This window comes from Phoca vitulina, unplaced genomic scaffold, assembly GCF_004348235.1.
Source record: "Phoca vitulina isolate PV1807 unplaced genomic scaffold, GSC_HSeal_1.0 scaffold20, whole genome shotgun sequence".
NCBI lineage: Eukaryota > Metazoa > Chordata > Mammalia > Carnivora > Phocidae > Phoca > Phoca vitulina.
Window position 1 is genome coordinate 39713071 of NW_022589723.1, and position 15878 is coordinate 39728948.

The 15878-nt window shown below is 57.2% G+C and overlaps 2 protein-coding genes across 7 annotated transcripts in view; both read right to left on the bottom strand.

The window, feature by feature from the left end:
* Positions 1-307: 307 nt before the first annotated feature.
* Positions 308-11789, bottom strand: MAN2C1 (mannosidase alpha class 2C member 1). 4 transcript variants are annotated; one of them, XM_032417854.1, is made up of 26 exons: positions 11678-11789; positions 11271-11396; positions 10706-10829; positions 9284-9354; positions 8044-8221; positions 7508-7697; positions 6080-6186; positions 5799-5909; positions 5329-5421; positions 5086-5202; positions 4809-4904; positions 4562-4707; positions 4063-4186; positions 3618-3739; positions 3441-3526; positions 3159-3314; positions 2867-2964; positions 2603-2697; positions 2263-2367; positions 2024-2180; positions 1786-1929; positions 1316-1425; positions 1117-1196; positions 851-999; positions 644-753; positions 308-568 (listed from the first exon to the last, which is right to left on the bottom strand). In XM_032417854.1, exons 1-26 carry the CDS (start codon positions 11776-11778, stop codon positions 442-444), a joined length of 3123 nt encoding a protein of 1040 aa, XP_032273745.1. In that variant the 5' UTR covers positions 11779-11789; the 3' UTR covers positions 308-441. The 4 variants fall into 4 exon arrangements, with proteins under 4 accessions (XP_032273745.1, XP_032273747.1, XP_032273744.1 ...); XM_032417856.1 differs by having other exon boundaries at positions 2603-2735; positions 2867-2977; XM_032417853.1 differs by having other exon boundaries at positions 5086-5421.
* A 371-nt stretch (positions 11790-12160) lies between these two features.
* The window catches only part of SIN3A (SIN3 transcription regulator family member A), a 70434-nt gene continuing 66716 nt past the window's right edge, over positions 12161-15878 (bottom strand). For 2 of the 3 annotated variants that reach the window (XM_032418091.1, XM_032418092.1), the window contains exon 21: positions 12161-15243. In XM_032418091.1, the coding sequence (XP_032273982.1) occupies positions 15013-15243 (231 nt within the window). In that variant the 3' untranslated portion in view covers positions 12161-15012. The remainder of the gene's footprint in view (positions 15244-15878) is intronic. The other variant, XM_032418090.1, reaches the window with a different exon arrangement.

The following is a 15878-nucleotide window of genomic DNA, read 5'->3' on the forward strand; positions in this document are numbered from 1 at the left end:
GGGTGGGGGGGTGGGGGCGGCCCACAGCTCCTCCAGTCCAGAATTCCCAGCACTGCCGCCGGCCAGTGCTCCTCTCCTAGTGGGCAGCCAGCCGGAATCCACCCTCTTGGCTTCCTCCCCTCCCTGGTCTCTTTGCCAGCTTGTGGTCACTGATATCCCACATCTCGGGGTGGGGGGGGGCGCGGGGGGGGGGGGAGATGCTGCAACCCAGACCCTGCACACACCGGTAAGTTCGGATCTTGCCCCTGCCCCCAAACGCCTGGGGAAAAGCCTTCCTCCCTGAGGACAGGCCCCGAGGGGAGTGAGCAGGGACTACTGCTAGCAGGGTTCCTGAGTCAAGGGTTTATTGTTCAAGAGGTGACTGATCCTTGCTTCAGGCTGGGGAGGCAGAAGTGAGGAGCCCCCGAAGCCTTCCACACGTAAAACCCCACCGTCAGGGGCTCAGTTTGGAGGGGGCTGCAGCAGCAGCAACAAGGACCGCACTTGGAAGGGAGAAAAAGTGAGCTTCAGGCGGGAGTCCCGAAGGGGCAGGTGGCCGGCAGGGTCGCGCTGCTCCAGGAGGTCACAGCTGGAGAACAGGAGGGGGAGTCATGAGGGCCCCGCGAGGGCAGGACGCCCACCCCTACCCCGCGCCCCCACTCACAGGACGGCCTCCTGAACCGGCAGCGACGTGTGCAGCCAGCAGTCGACGTGGCTGCCGTGGGCCTCGTACAGCCTGAGGACCAGCGTGCGGCCCTGCCGGCTGGTCTCCGCCTGCGGAGGGAGGCGGGGTGTGTGCGGGGCTGGGGCGGACCCAGATGGGGCCCCGCCCCTGCCGCCCCGCCCCGCCCCCTGCCGCCCCGCCCCTTGCCTGCTTGACAGTCTCCAGCACAACCGCGGGCGAGGACACGGAGAAGGCGCTCCAGGAGGCGGCGGGCGCCGGGCCCGGGGCAGGCAGTGCCAACAGGGGGAAGTTGAGGCTGTAGGCAGCGCGGATAACGCCAGCGTCCTGGAAGGAGCCTGGAAATGGGGGGGTGGGGGTGGGGCCGTGGGCGTGCTGGCGTTTTGCCCACAGGCCGCTGGGAGAAACTGAGGCTCAGAGCAGGGCAGAGAGGCGGCCCGGGCCGCAGCACCCACCCTTGTGCGGCATCAGCGCGTAGGTGAACTCGTGGCGTCCCATGTCGGCAGTGGCGTCGGGGGCCTTCGGTGCCCGCAAGCTGGGGTGGGGAGGGTGGGGATGGGCCGGGCTGGAACTGCGGAGGCTCCGGCCCCGGAGGACCCGCGCCCCCATGCCAGCCCCCCCCCTCCCCCGGGGCCTGGCGGGCCCTCTACTCACAGCGAGAGGCTGAGGACGTTGCCTCGGACCGACGCGCCGTACTTGCAGTCGTTGAGCAGAGCCAGCCCAAAGCCGTGCTCTGACAGGTCCATCCAGCGGTGGGCCCACACCTGGGGGGCAGATCCCAGAGCCGCTTGGTGGCCCCGCCCCCTCCCTGGGCTCCCGCGCTCCTGTCGCCACAGTGAGGGCCAGCTCTGGGAACGCAGATGGAGCTCCAGCTCTCACCACAGGAGGCGCTGGGCACACCATCCAACCCATCTAGGCCTCAGTTCCTCATCTGTGAAATGGGGATAATAGAATTCACCCCCACCAAATGGGCATGAGTGTCAAAAACCAAACACAGCATTTAGCACAAGGCCTAGCACACAGGAGCCAGCAAATATTGATCAGCGTCCTCCTCCTGACCCCAGCCCACACCAGTCTCTTCCCAGCAGGGCAGGATCCAAACCCCACCCCACCCCATGTCAGACCTCAAATCGAGCCCAGTCCCAAGAGGTGTTGTGGTGTGTGGGCCGCTGCAGATGCCCGAACTGGACCTCATAGGTGGCCTGGGGGCTCCGCACGCGGGCGGGGAACTCCACCTTCAGGAACTTGTGGGCCTCATGCCAGTGCACCTGAGGTGGAAGGACAGACACACACAGGCCTGGGCCACTCCCTCCTCCCCAGCCACACCCGGGGATAGATGCCCACCACCCTGCTTTCTGCTACCTCGGTGTGGAAGCGGACATAGGGGCAGCCAACGTCCAGCACGACCTCCTGGCTGAGCCGACTGTTGGGGCTGATCTGCAGCAGGAACCAGGCGCTGCCCCGCAGGCCACCCTCAGTGCCCACTGCCAAGGTCCCTGCCTGGCCCAGCACTGGCTTCCTGTGGGATGGGGTGGCGGAGCTGAGCCAGGGCAAGCTGATGGAGGGGGCCCACCACCACCCCGGTCCTGCCCACACCGAACCGTGTCTCCAAATGGTAGTCCATGACGTCCCATGCGTCCCAGTACAGAGGGACATCATCGAACAGCACAAACTGGTTCCCCACGGTGCCCTCAGCAATGGCCTCCCTGGAAGGATGCAGAGATTGGTGCTTTAGAACTTTATGACCCTGAGTTGGGGTGGGGGCAGGGAGAGTAGGCCCAGGGGACAAGGGGACTCCTTCCTAGCCCAGCCTGCCCTGCCCTGTGTGGGTCCAGAGCCACAGGTGGGCTGCCATGGGCAGTACTGGGGCCAGGGGACAGAGGGAAGGGGGTCTGGGATCCACCTGCCAGGTACTGGAAGAGGGCAATGAGGAGTTGGCACCTGCCAGAGGCAACCAGCACCAGGGACGTCAGGCAGCCGGTTGGGTCCAGCCTCACCCGGATGATGCCATTGTCCAGAGTCACAGAACCGTCGGTCTTGGCGGGAGGGGTCCTTGAAGCTGAGTCTGTGGGGACTTCCCACCACCAACAGCACCCCCAGCCCAGCCCCACCTCACCACTTGCTCCAGTTGGGGAGCTCAGAATCCCCACGTTGGCAGGGATGGCCCAGGAGGGGCCCCGCCCAGCAGCACGTGCCCACACTCACCTCCTGCACCACGAACACAGGTTGCTGGGTCTGCAGGGGCTGCAGTGAGGTGGGGGCAGCAGCAGGAGCATAGCCCATGCTGGGCACTGTCACCAGGGCTGGGGATGAAGCCTGGGCATCAGTGCAGCCTCCCTGACCCTCCAAGAGCCTTGCTTGAGGGGTGGGTGGATCCTCCCCCTCCTCCCCTCCAGCCTGGGGCGTCCCAGGGCAGTGAGCCCCGAGGCAGTGTCCCCACCCCGGGTCTGGCTCGGTCCCTCCTACTGCAGCAGCAGCCTTTCCCCCCAGCTCCTACCTAGGCTATGGGCCCCACCAGGCCTGGGCAGGGCCAACACTTCAGTGCGCTTCCAAGGCAGTGTGTTGACGATGAGGAGGCCCTCGGGCCCCGGCTCCCCGGCGCACAGGGCTGCAGCTGCGGCACTGAGCAGCGTGTTGCCGTGCGAACGGATATCTGCGGGGAGACCGGCTGCTCATGGGTGGGCGGCGGGTTTGGGATGGGCCCCGAGTATCCCACAGGACACACTCTGGGCTACGCCCCAGGCGTCGGCGACAGCGGCACGCAGGTCATCAACCTCACCTTCGTAGTGGCACATGGCCTCCTCTGCCACCAGCTGGATGCAGCTTCCGGTCACCACGTCATGGAACTGGTTCAGGAGCAGGAGCCTGCGGGAGCCAAGGGTGAGGATGGGGAAGCTGTCCGCGGTGAGCTCGGGGTGGGTTCGGGGTCGGGGGGTGTGGGCAGAAGCCGGCTGACCTCCAGAGGTGCTGCAGCTGGGCTGCCGGGTACAGGAACTGGGCGCTGCGGGCCACGGCCAGGCTGCTGAGCAGCTCCACGTCGTGCAGGATCCGCTCACACTCCCGGTTCCCCTTCTTGATCTGAGCAGGGTTGGGGGGTTGGTGGGATCAGTCCCAGGCCACCTTCCAAGGCCCTCCCGCTCAGAACCCCTGAGGCTCCCCAGGGCCTCCCAGATAAGGCCTCTGGTGGCTGACCTGCCCCCCCCCCCCAGCCCGTGGCCCGCCTTCTTCAGGGACACTCAGCCCTGCCTCCTCCAGGCCCCCAGGCCGCCCGGCTCTGGTACTTCTCTCCTCTTGGTGCCGCCCCGGAACACAAGCCTCTCCCCCCCAGGTCTGGACTGAACTCTGGCCCCCGCAGAGCCAGGGCACACGCTCCCTGCTGGGCTCAGGGAGCAGCTCCTGACCTGGGCATGCGTGGTGTAGGTGCCATTGTGTAGCTCCAGGAAGAGCTCCCCAACCCACGTGCACAGCTGCCCTGAGCCGCTCTCCAGTGCGGAGAAGAGTCGCCCCGGAGAAGACAGCTGCACCCTGAGGGAGACCACAGCCTGGGTCGCCCAGCCTTGGGGGTACCGTGTGGCCCACCCTTCCTCCATGCCAGAGTGGACGAGAGATCCAGCCCCGACAGAAAGGAGCACCCCGCCCCCCTCCAGAATGCTCCCTGTCCACGCAAAGCCAGTTCCGGACACACTGGGAGAGTTCTGTCTCCAGTAGATTTAAGCCCCTTCCCACAGGCAGCTTTCCCCCCCACCCCGCCCCCAGGGTGGAAGCTGGGAAGAGCCAATGGTGCGGGACTGGAGTGGGGCAAGGTCCGGCGGGGGAGCTGGACCGAATGTTTGAGCGGAGAGCAGGGCTGCAGGCCAGGGCACAGTGAGGTCCGAGGGCTGCTGGAGGGCCAGGGCGGACCTGGGTAGCCCGTCCGTATTGTGCAGCCGCTTCAGGCGGTCCACCATGGTCTGGGTGGGGCCCCCGCCCCCGTCCCCAAAGCCGAAGAGGAAGGCACTGTGGTTGCTCCGCCCCTTATCCCGGTTTTTGACCACGGTCTTCAGCACCTGGACAGGCGGGGCAGGGCAACCCGGGTCAGCCTAGGACAGGACACCGAGCCCTCTACAGCGTGCTCCACCCCCACCTCAGCCACTGGGTGCCCCCTCACCTCCTCCACACTGCCCTGCATCCCATATGAGTCGCCAGGTGGGAAGTGGGCCAGCACACGGGAGCCATCCAGCCCCTCCCAGAAAAAAGTATGGTGCTATGGGTAGGGAGACAGGAGAGGGACCAGTCAGGGCTGAGGCCTGTTGTGTAACCCTGGTGGGGGAGGGGGGCACAGCCTCTCCGGGTGGGGGTTGGGTGGTCGGTCCAGGACCCCTTAGTAAGCTGGGTGGGAGATGAATGGGCCAGGTGGGGACCCTGGCCCCCTGAGGTCTGCTCACCGGGAAGGAGTTCACCAAGTTCCAGCTCAGTTTTTGGGTCAGGAAGTGCCTGATGCCGCAGCTGCGCATGATCTGGGGGAGCTGTGCTGAGTAGCCAAACGTGTCTGGGAGCCAGAACTGCGGGGGAAAAGGGGCTCTGGGACGCAGGAGCTGGGGCTCTTGGTGAAGCAGCGCCAGCCTCTCAGCCTCTCCCGGCTCAAGGTCAAGCTCCAGCCCACCTGCCCGCAGCAGCTTGCAGCCTACCTCGGAGCACATTTTCCCAAACTCCTGCAGGAAGAAGCTCTGGCCCTGCAGGAACTGCCTCACCATGGCCTCTCCGCTGGGAAGGTTCCCATCCTGCCAGTGCGTGAAGACGGAGGCAGGCGGCATCAGCACCGACGGGGACCAGGCAGGAGCTCGGGCCACCCCCAGCCCACGCAGGAGGAACCAGGGCCCTGACAGAGGCTCGCAGCCAGTGCCCAGGGCTGTCCATCTCTTCGCTTCGGGCCCAGGGCTCTACCTGCTGGAGGGGAGGTTTCCCAGGGCAGGGGTCGGGCACCCTGCCACCGTGCTTGAGCCCCTCCTCCCCCTGGGGGTCCCGGGCCTTGGCATTCCAGGCCCCCCCCCCACAGAAGGGGGATGAAGGGCCTGCAGAAAGTCACCTGCCGGCAAAGCCAAGGAGGGGTGGCCAGAACAGCGTGGCCTGAGGCTGAGGGGTTGCAGATGGCACTTACCATCTCCACCCAGGTGCCCCCCACAGGCACAAACTGCCCTCGGCAGGCGAACTCCTGGAGCCGGGCATATAGGCCAGGGTAGTGGCTCTTTACCCACTCGAGCTGCTGTGCCTGTGGGGCAGATGGGGCCCATGCTGGGGCAGGAGTGACAAGGACCGCACCCAGGCCTGAGCATCTGGGGCCAGTGGGCGGCTGAGGGTGGGGAAGAGCCCTCCTCCTCAGGCGTGAGAAGCCCCCAGGACCTCAGCCTCGGACTGCCCCACAATGGCTGTCCCTCTGACCTGGGAGCAGGCAAAGATGAAGTCCGGGTTCTGCTCCATGAGCTGCACGGCTGACGCCCAGCTCCGGGCACATTTTCGCACAGTCTCCTTGAAGGGCCAAAGCCAGGCTGGACGGGAGGGGGTCGGAGGTGGAGGGAGAACAGCAAGGTCCCCAGCTCCCCACAGATCTCCAGCCTCACCCCTGCCCCCCCAGCACCCTGCCCGCCTAGCCTGGGCCTCCAAAGGGCTGTCCTCCCTCCATCCCAGGCCCCTTTCCCTGCAAGGCCCTTTGGCATCCCTCCTGAGCTTTCACTTCAAGACACTCTTGCAAGGTGGGAGTAGGGGCTGGGGAAAGGAGGCTGTCAGTTTTACAAGTCGGGAAATGGAGGCCCCATGCCCTGGAATAGCCTCACTCTGAGACTGAGGCCCCCCCACCCCTGAGAGGCCCCCCACCCCTGAAAGGATCCTATAAAAGGTGGCAGGAGCTAACACATGGGTGGATACTGCAGAAGAGGGGGCATGGCATCTCGAGACGGATCTGCCTGGGCCCGCCGTCCTGTGTGAGGCCCTACAGCCCCTCCTGGCCGCTAGGCCCCGGTTCCTTCCTCACCAGCCCAGAACTCCCACACTCCACTGCAAACCATGGCACAGCACAGAAAGCCTTGTTCTGTGGTTCAGAGATGTTAGCTGCATCAGAATCAGTACCTTGGGGAGCTTGTTAAAAATGCAGATTTCCCCAGGCGCCTGGGTGGCTCAGTCGGTTAAGTGCCTGCCTTTAACTTGGGTCAGGATCCCAGGGTCCCGGGATCGAGCCCTTGTGGGGCTCCCTGCTCAGCGGGGAGTCTGCTTCTCCCTCTCCCTCTGCCCCTTCTCCCGCTCGTGCTCTATCTCTCTCAAATAATAAAATAAGAAATCTTAAAAAAAAAAAATGCAGATTTCCCATAAGCCTCACAGATGCTGCAAACTCATCAAGTTCAAAGCTGAACTCATGACCCTCCCACCCCCATGCCCAGGAAACCTGCCCCTGCACATGAGCCCCATCTCCATTACTTCTACATTACTCCTCTCTGAGGACTGGGACACCCCTGTCAAACTCTTACTCATTCTCACTCGGTTCAAAGGTCACCTCCTCCATGAAGCCTCTCTGAGTCCTCCTGACCCATTAGGGTTAAGTGTCTCCATCATGGCCCCAACCCTGTCTACCTATTTTACAGCCATCAGTCTCTATAGTCCTACCTCCCAGTATCTAGCAAGGGCCACGTGGGGCCTCAGATTTTGTTGAAAGAATAAATGAAGCCACACCTAGTGAAGCCCATTTTATAAATGGGGAAAACTGAGGTCCCGGAGGGGCAAGAGCTTGCTGGGGACGACGCAGTGCTTCCAGGGCCATAGCCAGGGCTTCAAGGGCACTCCTGCTTGCTCAGCCAACCCGGCCAGCCACCGCCCTACCTGTATCAATGTGGCAGTGCCCCATGGCATGGACGGTATGCTGACTTTCTCCTCCACGTTGGCCAAAGAACCTGGAGGCCAGGGCTTGGGCCACCGGGAAGGTCTCGGGCTGGGCAGGGTCACACACGTTCACCATCTGGTTGGCTGTGTACAAGGCCTGGAAGCTGCGCTGGTTGTCTTCCCCAAGGCCCTGCAGCAGGGTTCTGCCCCTTAATCTCCATCTGGAGCAAGGGGAGTCTCCAGAACTCGGCCCCAGCTGACATCTCAATGGTCCTCAGCAGAGCTCTTCCCTACCTCCAACTCTTTGCTCCTTCTGGTTCCCCCTGCTTAGTACTGTCTTCCTTCTCCCCTTTACAAAGGGAAATCCTTTCAATACTCAAGCAGGCAGAAATACTCTCCCTCTTCTGGATTCCCAGACTCCCAACTCTCCAACCCAAGATACAACCCCTCCCCTGGGGACGGGGGGTGGGGGTGGGGGTGGGGCAGGCGCTGGGAAGGGCTCTAGAGCGAGCAGGTGGGGAAGGGGTGTCGATTACCTTGGCTATGCCCAGCAGCAGCTCCAGATCCACCAGGAGTCTGTGGACATCCCGGCAGAACACAGCCAGCTCAGCCCGGCTCACTTGGAACATCTTCTCTGGGTCAGGGGCTGCGATCATGGTTCCCTTCCCGGCCCCCAGGAGCCCATTGCAGGCTACTTCCACATAGACGGTCAGGCTACAAATGTGGGGAGGCAGGCTCAGGCCAAGAGATTGGCAGGGGGGGCTTGGGGAGGGAGGACCAAGGAGGCATCCACTGACCCGTCCCAGTTCGCCTGCAGGGTCCACACCCCAGAAGATCCCACAGTATGTCAGGGGTCTGTGCAAGAGGGTCCTGTTCTGCTGATGAGCGTTCTGCCTTGGGCAGGGGCAATAAGTAGCCAAGTTGGGAACTGTGTGAATTATGCTGCTGCCCAGCCTTTTATTTCCATTTCCACAACTGTCTTTACGAAGCACTGCCTTGGTCTCAGAACCCTCTTCACATACAAAAAACATGTTTGGATCCCCCAGGTCCAGTGTTTCAAGAGAGCAAAGATCCAGCAGCCAGCACGGGGCGGGCCATTCTCTGGAGCCACACAGTAGCCTGTGTTGTTGTTCTACTCAGTCTTCGGAGAGCAAACGGAACTTCCTGGGAGAAGCCTTCCCTGACCCTCCTGCCAGCCCTCTCCTAAGTCAGGGACAGCCACCCATACTGAGCTCCTGGTGTCTGCTTTCAGAGTCCTCATCGGTTTTGTAATTATATAAGTTCTGTGAGTCCCCCTTGCTGTCAAGGACTACATTACTCACTACCACAGCGCTAGTATCTGGAAGCACCAGCTACAGTGTTCAATAAATATTAGAAATACAGTAATACTATGTCTGAGTTCTGAATGGTGTCATAAAATGCCCATGTTATAATATGGGACGAAAAAATCAGGATGCAAATTATCAAAGAAATACAACCTTAACTGGTAAGAACTACGGTGAGTGCTGAAATGTTAATGCTCACCTCTAGGTGGTGGGATAATGGGAGTCATTTACTTCTTTGTGCTTTCTTGTATTTACCACAAGAAGGCAGACAGTATCTTTCTAGTCAGGGAAAAAAAACAAAACAACCCTACTCTTTAAAAACAAACTGTGAGATTTGAGGATGCCTGTGTTGGAGGTGGGCGTTTTGGGTCACTCTGGGCCTCAGCTCCTCCTTACCCACTGGGGCCCCTGCCCCCCAGCATGGTCAACCAGGGCACGGGGACTCCCTCACCTCCGGGGGTCTCCTTCCTTCAGCCTGTCAGTCAGGATGTAGCTGGTTTTCTCCCCCTCTGTGGTCAAACCCTGGTGGGGAGTGGAATGAAAGAGATAGGGCCTGAGGCTTTTGGACAGTTGAGGTGAAATATATAAGCCGAGAGAGGCCAGGTCTCTCCGCCTAGTCCCCAGCCTGGCTCCTCTCTCCTACTCAAGGCCAAGATTGGCAAATCAGGGACCCCTGGTAGCCCGTGCCCAACCCCCACGGCAGCCCGAGTGCCATGATCCCAAATGGCACCTGTTTGCCAGCTTTCACAAAAGCCCCTGATCTTATGGGAAGGGTCTCGGCAGGTACCATGAAGCATGGGTTTGGCTTCTGGTGGCCCCTGTACCACTGAGTAAGTATCTGAAGGGGAACTCTATGAAGTCAGATGCAGGGTTGCCTCATTCCTTGCTATATCCCAAGTGCTTACCATAGGGCCTGGCCCAGAGAGGGCACTCAGGAGACATCTGCTGAGCCAATAACAGGAGAGAGGGGGAGGGAGGGGTTTACCATCTTTCCATACCAAAAGAACAACAGTCCTACCCTGAGAGGGAAGTTAGTCTAACTGGAATGGAAGCTGAGCAAATGAACTGACCTCTGTATATTTTAGTTTCTTTATCTGTAAATGGGCATAAAGACCCACCACATATGATTATAAAGATTAAACCTGATATGGGTGGATTCATAAACAAGACACTTAATTGTTGTTATATCTGGGGAACTGGGGATGCTGTGATAGGGAGAGATCCATTACTCCAGGGGAAGAGGACTTGAATTTTTACTTTATACCATCCAGAACTGTTTGAAAGTTTCCCCCCATAAGTATATGCTATATATAATAAAGACTGGTTTATTAAAAACTAAAAATAGGGGCGCCTGGGTGGTTCAGTCAGTTAAGCGTCCGACTCTTGATTTCAGCTCAGGTCATGATCTCAGGGTCGTGAGATCGAGCCCTGCGTTGGGCTCTGTGCTGGGTGTGGAGCCTGCTTAAGATTCTCTCTCTCCCTCTACCCCTCCCCCCTCTAAAAAACAAAACAACAACAACAAAAACCAACTAAAAAGTCTGCAAAGCCACTAGTCTGGCACCTGGCACCTAGTAGAGGGTTAATAAATGGATGTGCTGTATCTATTATTATTGTATTCGGTTAGCAACTATTTTCAGGACAGAATGGGAAAGTGGCCAGTCAGTGGCAGGGTTGGTTTAGCACTATGATTATGTTAAGACCCATAAGCCATCCATTCAACTTTCCAATATGAGAGGGACCTATCACACGAGGGCCCAACTGGCAACTTCCCCAGTCCTGAAATTCTGATACCCTGCAGGCAGGGCCACTAAGCTGTGCCTTCTTCACAGACCTGGGTTGAAAGGGGGCCAAACCTATCTCTAGGGCTACTCACCTGGACCGGTTCTCCATCTCGCCACACCAGGCCTTCTCCATCACTTTCCCAGCGAAGGTGAACTTCCTGACCCACCCATGCCTCCGGGATGGTCAGCTCTACCCGAAACCAGCAGGTCCACCACCTGCAAGACAGCCAATGGGATGGGCCTAGGGGTCGAAGCCCTTTTCCTTTTGCCAGACTTCCTTGGATTAAGGGTCAGCGGAGACTTGAGACTTTCTCCAAGCATCCACAGCATCACAAGGTATTCATCTTGGTTCCACAAGAAAGGAGCAACAAGGTGTGCAGCAAGGTGAGGGGAAAAGGCAGACAAGTCAGGGGTCTGTGATCCGTCCTAGAGTGTCTTCCTGAGGGGTGTCTAGGTGCTGGGAGAAGGCAGGGGCGGGGGGATGAAAACTCTTCCATGAAAACTGAGGGACCAGGGAGCTGCTTCCAGCAGAGGGTGCTGCTCTGTCCCGAGTGGCTGTCTAGGACCGTGGGCGACCGTGGAGGTGTGGCCCTTCGAGCCAGTGAGCGAGGGAGAGGGCTGCCCGCGGGCCCCGCCTTCCCTCCGGGCGTTACCCACGTGGGGCCGAAGCTGTCGCCGATCTGCGCGGGGCGGAACTCCTGCTGCACCGCCTCCTGGTAGGGAAGCCTCTCGGGCGTCTGGAAGCTGGAGAGCGCGGCCACCGGGCAGCTGTCCCCGAAGAGCCTGGGCGGGAGGAGCCGGTAGGCGCGCGCTCGAGGCCGCCCCCGTTCCGCCCGCGGGCCAGTCGGCAATGGGGATGCGCGTTCCCTCGATCCACCGCCGAGAAGGCTGCCCCCCAGCACAGCCTCTCCCCACCCCTCCTCCCAGGCCCCTGCCCTGTGCCCTGTCCGCGGCGGGCACTTCGTCCCTCGGCCCGGGTCGCCGCGGCTTGGGTTTCCCCCCGGAAGGGAAGGCTGGGGCGCGCGGACGCGGCGGGCCGGCGCCTTGGGCGAGGGGGCCCCCACCTGCCGCGGAGGTTACAGTCCGTAAAGTAGAGCGGCGACACGAATTTCTCCACCCGCTCCAGCGTAGTGCGCCAGTGCTTCAGGGCCGGCGCCGCCGCCATCGCCGCGCGCCCGCTCCTCTCCCCGGAAGGCCCCTGCCGCTGCCGGCGCGGCCCACGGCCGGGAACCAAAGGTTCCGGCGTCCGAAGGGCGCCTTTCAGCCCCGGGCAGCTTTTCTTGGAACACTGGCGGCTCTCGGAAGCCCCGCCGCGCTGAACTTTGAGCGGGCAGCTGAGAGCCAAGAATGCGGCTTCCGAGGCTCTCCTCTAGCTCTTCCGAACCGGCAGGCCACCGGGCAAATCCCTAAGTAGAACGGCAAGTTTGACGCTTAGATTCTCCGAAAGTCCTGACAGAGACCGGGGACTTTTGGCAGGACGGGCGGGAGTCCCAGCTGTTGCAGACGCAGGTCACCAGGGCTCAGAAGCCACATGCGGGAACCGGCTAGTTCTCCAGGTCCAGCCAGACCTCTGGTGCTAGCTATCTCGAAAACCTGCTTAACGTGGGAAGAGCTAGGAGCCAGGACCTGTGCTTTGAAGCTGATCGGCAGACATGTGTTAAATAGGGAGGGCTTTGCACCCCAATAACCAGAGCTTCCTCCTACATATTTTGTGTATATAGCTGTCATCACCAGAAACCCTGAGAATATTTTGATGTGATGGCAATCACAGTCATAGCATTCAAGATCCCACTTGAATAACATTTCACCACACAGGACTGGAGAGTTCATAAAAGCCACAATGCCAGAACACCTCCAATTTCATCCTTACCCTAGTAGTCCATTGGCAGTTTCTTTTTCCCCCTTCTAGGATTGCCAAGCAGTGCTTGTCTATAAAATCATTACTAAGAAAAGTATATACACATTAGCCCTGGTATTTTAATGGAAATACTGACCAAGTTCACATTTCAAGTGCAAATCACAGGGAAAGGTGACCTAAGTACAGAATACCAAACGTGATTTAAACTAAAGATAACTCGCTGCTGTAACACAGGTTGAGTTTAGAGTTGGGAGTTCAGTTTTCAGAAGGCAGGAGGCATCAAGATGGTGCTTGTGAAAACCCTGGCAGTAGGTGAAGCTCCCTCTTCTTTTGGTTGCCCTGATGGGTTGCATTTTCTCCTGAACTTGGCCCTGAAACCAGATCCTGACCTGCAGGCAGGTAGGTCTGGATGTAACAGTGCAAGGACAGCCAACAGCTGGGGCTGCCCCTGGCCAGACCCCATCAATTTCTCCCATAATTCCAAATCAACATGACCTTTCTTGAGTGAGCAGAGGGGGATAGGTGAGCTATTGCTGGGAAAACCCGAAGATCTTTCCCCTCAATCAATATGTATCACTGTACCTCCAAGTCAGGCACTGCCCCACCTTCACCCTACAATCTCCTCCCACAAGGCCCTTTTACCACCCCCTACGCTTTGGGCCTCAGAGTCTCCTTTCCCCCTGCAACAAAAAGGTCTAAAATTGGAGAAGTCTATACCATGTGTTTTTAAATTTCAGAAGCCCCCAAATTTGTAGTCTTTGGTGGCAGCGTTGGGGGTTTTTAAGTGAACAAAACCACACAAACACTGTTGGTTACTTTACAACTGAGACTAGGGCAATGGTTGATGGAGAATAAATCTACCAGAGTACTGGGAGGGGTTGTTGGTCTTTGTTCAGAAACTCCAGGGTGAAGACATACAAAACTCCTAATCACTCAGTTTAAATGTCTGGTCTGCCGGTCTAAATTTACATAATTAAAAAAATATATATTCCATTTGCAGTTGCTAATAATGTAGCAAATCTTCTCTCTCCCAACCCCATTTATACTACACACCTTGTACACATTTCTTTCAAATACTGGTTTGGTACTTAAGTTGTTCACCCCCATTTCCAGTTAAGGATAAGAAAAACAACACAGAGAAATGCAAACCAAAGAGCCAGACAACTACCCAAAGAGAAAATATTTCCAAACAGTTGAAATAAGGGGAAAAACATGTACTAAAAGAATCAAGTATTCTATTTTAAAAATTTGTGGAGTATTTTGATTTGGACAAGTGCAATGAGCTGCTAACTATTTAAAGCAAATTCTTGTTTGTGCCGAGGGTAAGGAACTGTGGCCCAAATCCCTGCTCCACAATAGTTCTCTGGTGAGGACAAGGGACTTGGGTTGAGAGTTCATTCCTTAAGTAAGAACCAAGCTTTATTTATTTACAAAAAAAAAGAAAGGAAGAAAGAAGGAAAGAAAGAAGGAAGAAGGAAGAAAAAGAGAAAGAAAAAAAGAAAGGAAAAAAAAAAGTTGGGGCAAGGGGGAAGACAAGTTTTACACAAAAGTACTACAACGGTTAACTCCCTTTGGTAAAAAGTGTAATAAATGTCTTGTACATCTGTTCATAGGTACTAAATCTGAAGCCACATAGAACTATGGTACACAAGAAGCTAGAGCAGTTATGCTAGCACATCAAAGCATATTTCTTTTAATAAAAAATCGACAGTATGTACATTATTTACAAAAAAAAAAGAAAAAGAAAAACCAAGTTAAAATTGTGTGTGCGTGTGTGTGTGTGTGTGTGTGTGTGTCAGAGAGTAAAGCTGGTGGATGGCACTAGGGTAGACTAGTAAAGAAGCAGGTACAAAACAGTTCCACGGGAGCTAAAAAGGACGACGGATTTGAACTTGCTGAGGCTGAGAACCAGAGGAGAGTGTAAAGGGTGGGCAGCGAGGGATTCATCAGGAAAAACCCACAAGATGATCAATCCCAAAGCCAAACTGCAGGTCCCAGATAAAATCTAATGGGTGATCTAGATGTGCTCGAGTGACCAGGAGGAAGAAAAAAAAAAAAATCAAATCCAGTTTTTTTTTCCTTTTGGGGGGAGAGGAGAGGAGCAGTGACCATCAGAGTTACAATCCATCTGAGCGGTGAGTCCTTCCCCAGTCTGTCAGTGCACGCCCATCCAGTCAAGGTGTGAACAGCATCTGGCTCCTTCATCGAAGGTCAGGCCCCAGGAGACTCCAGTCTTGGCTCTGCTGGTGTGTGCAAGCAAGCTGCATGTCTCTGTGCTTGCATGGATTTCCTTCCCCTCCAGGGCAGGCTAATACCCCAAACCCCTTAGGAAAAGTTCCAGCTCTGGCTTTGTAAGGTATCCACGTTCCTTATATGTAGCCCACTTGGTGCCAGGTTGCACCAGCCACACACTGATCAGGTGGCCATGTCCCAGAGAGGCCCAGTGAGGCTTGAAAGGCATCTTCCTTGTTTCTTCAGTGTGCGTGAGTGCACGCGCTCCCCACACACACCCCCCTCAAGTTATCTGCTCTCGCTTTGCAGTTACGGGGCTTTGAACACTGTGCCATATTTGACACGGTACTTGTTAATGCTCACAAAGTGCAGGGTCTCTGTATCACAGGTGGTGGTACAGGGCACCAGGCCCTCCAGCCCCTCACCCATGAGCCACTTGCTGGTCTCTGCTGCCATTTCACGGGGCACATGCTCCTTGGTCCATTTATCTACCCAGGCCTGGAACCTCTGATGTAGCCGCTTGCTTACACGTTCATGGGACTGCAAAACAGAACAAGAAAAAAAAACCCAACCATGAACAAAACAAAACAAACCAAAAAACACCTCTTCAAATACAAAGCCTAATTTTCTCCTGAAGTAGCAGAGGAAAAGATGTGGGGTCAAGCCTTTGATACTACTGGTTAGTTAGGAGTCTCTGTTTAAAGAAGAAAATTGAAAGAGACTAAGAACACAGAGCATGTAAAGAGTTGGAACCCATAAAGCCCCTTAAGAAATGCCAACATGGGGTCTGAGCAGAACGAGCTTAGTAGTTCTCATTTTTAGCATTCATTAGTATCAACTAGGGAACCTGATAAAAATACAGATTTCCTCGTTTTCATCAATCTGCATTTTTAAACTAGCAGCCCAGCTGCTTCTAATGTACCCGAATGAGACACAATGAGTTGCAGCTATTAGGTCATTCTGTCAGCATGGAAATCCACTCCTAGTAAGATAGATCAAGGCAAAGGGCTTAAAACCCACCTTCCCTTCAGGGTATTACCCGACCCTGCATAGCAGGGCGTGGGACACGGCAGACCTTCAGGGGAGGTTTATGCTCCCACCTACCCATCCAGTAAATGTTTATCAGTGCCTATGTGTGAGGCAGAGCAGGAGATGCAAAGATGAATTAGGTGTTA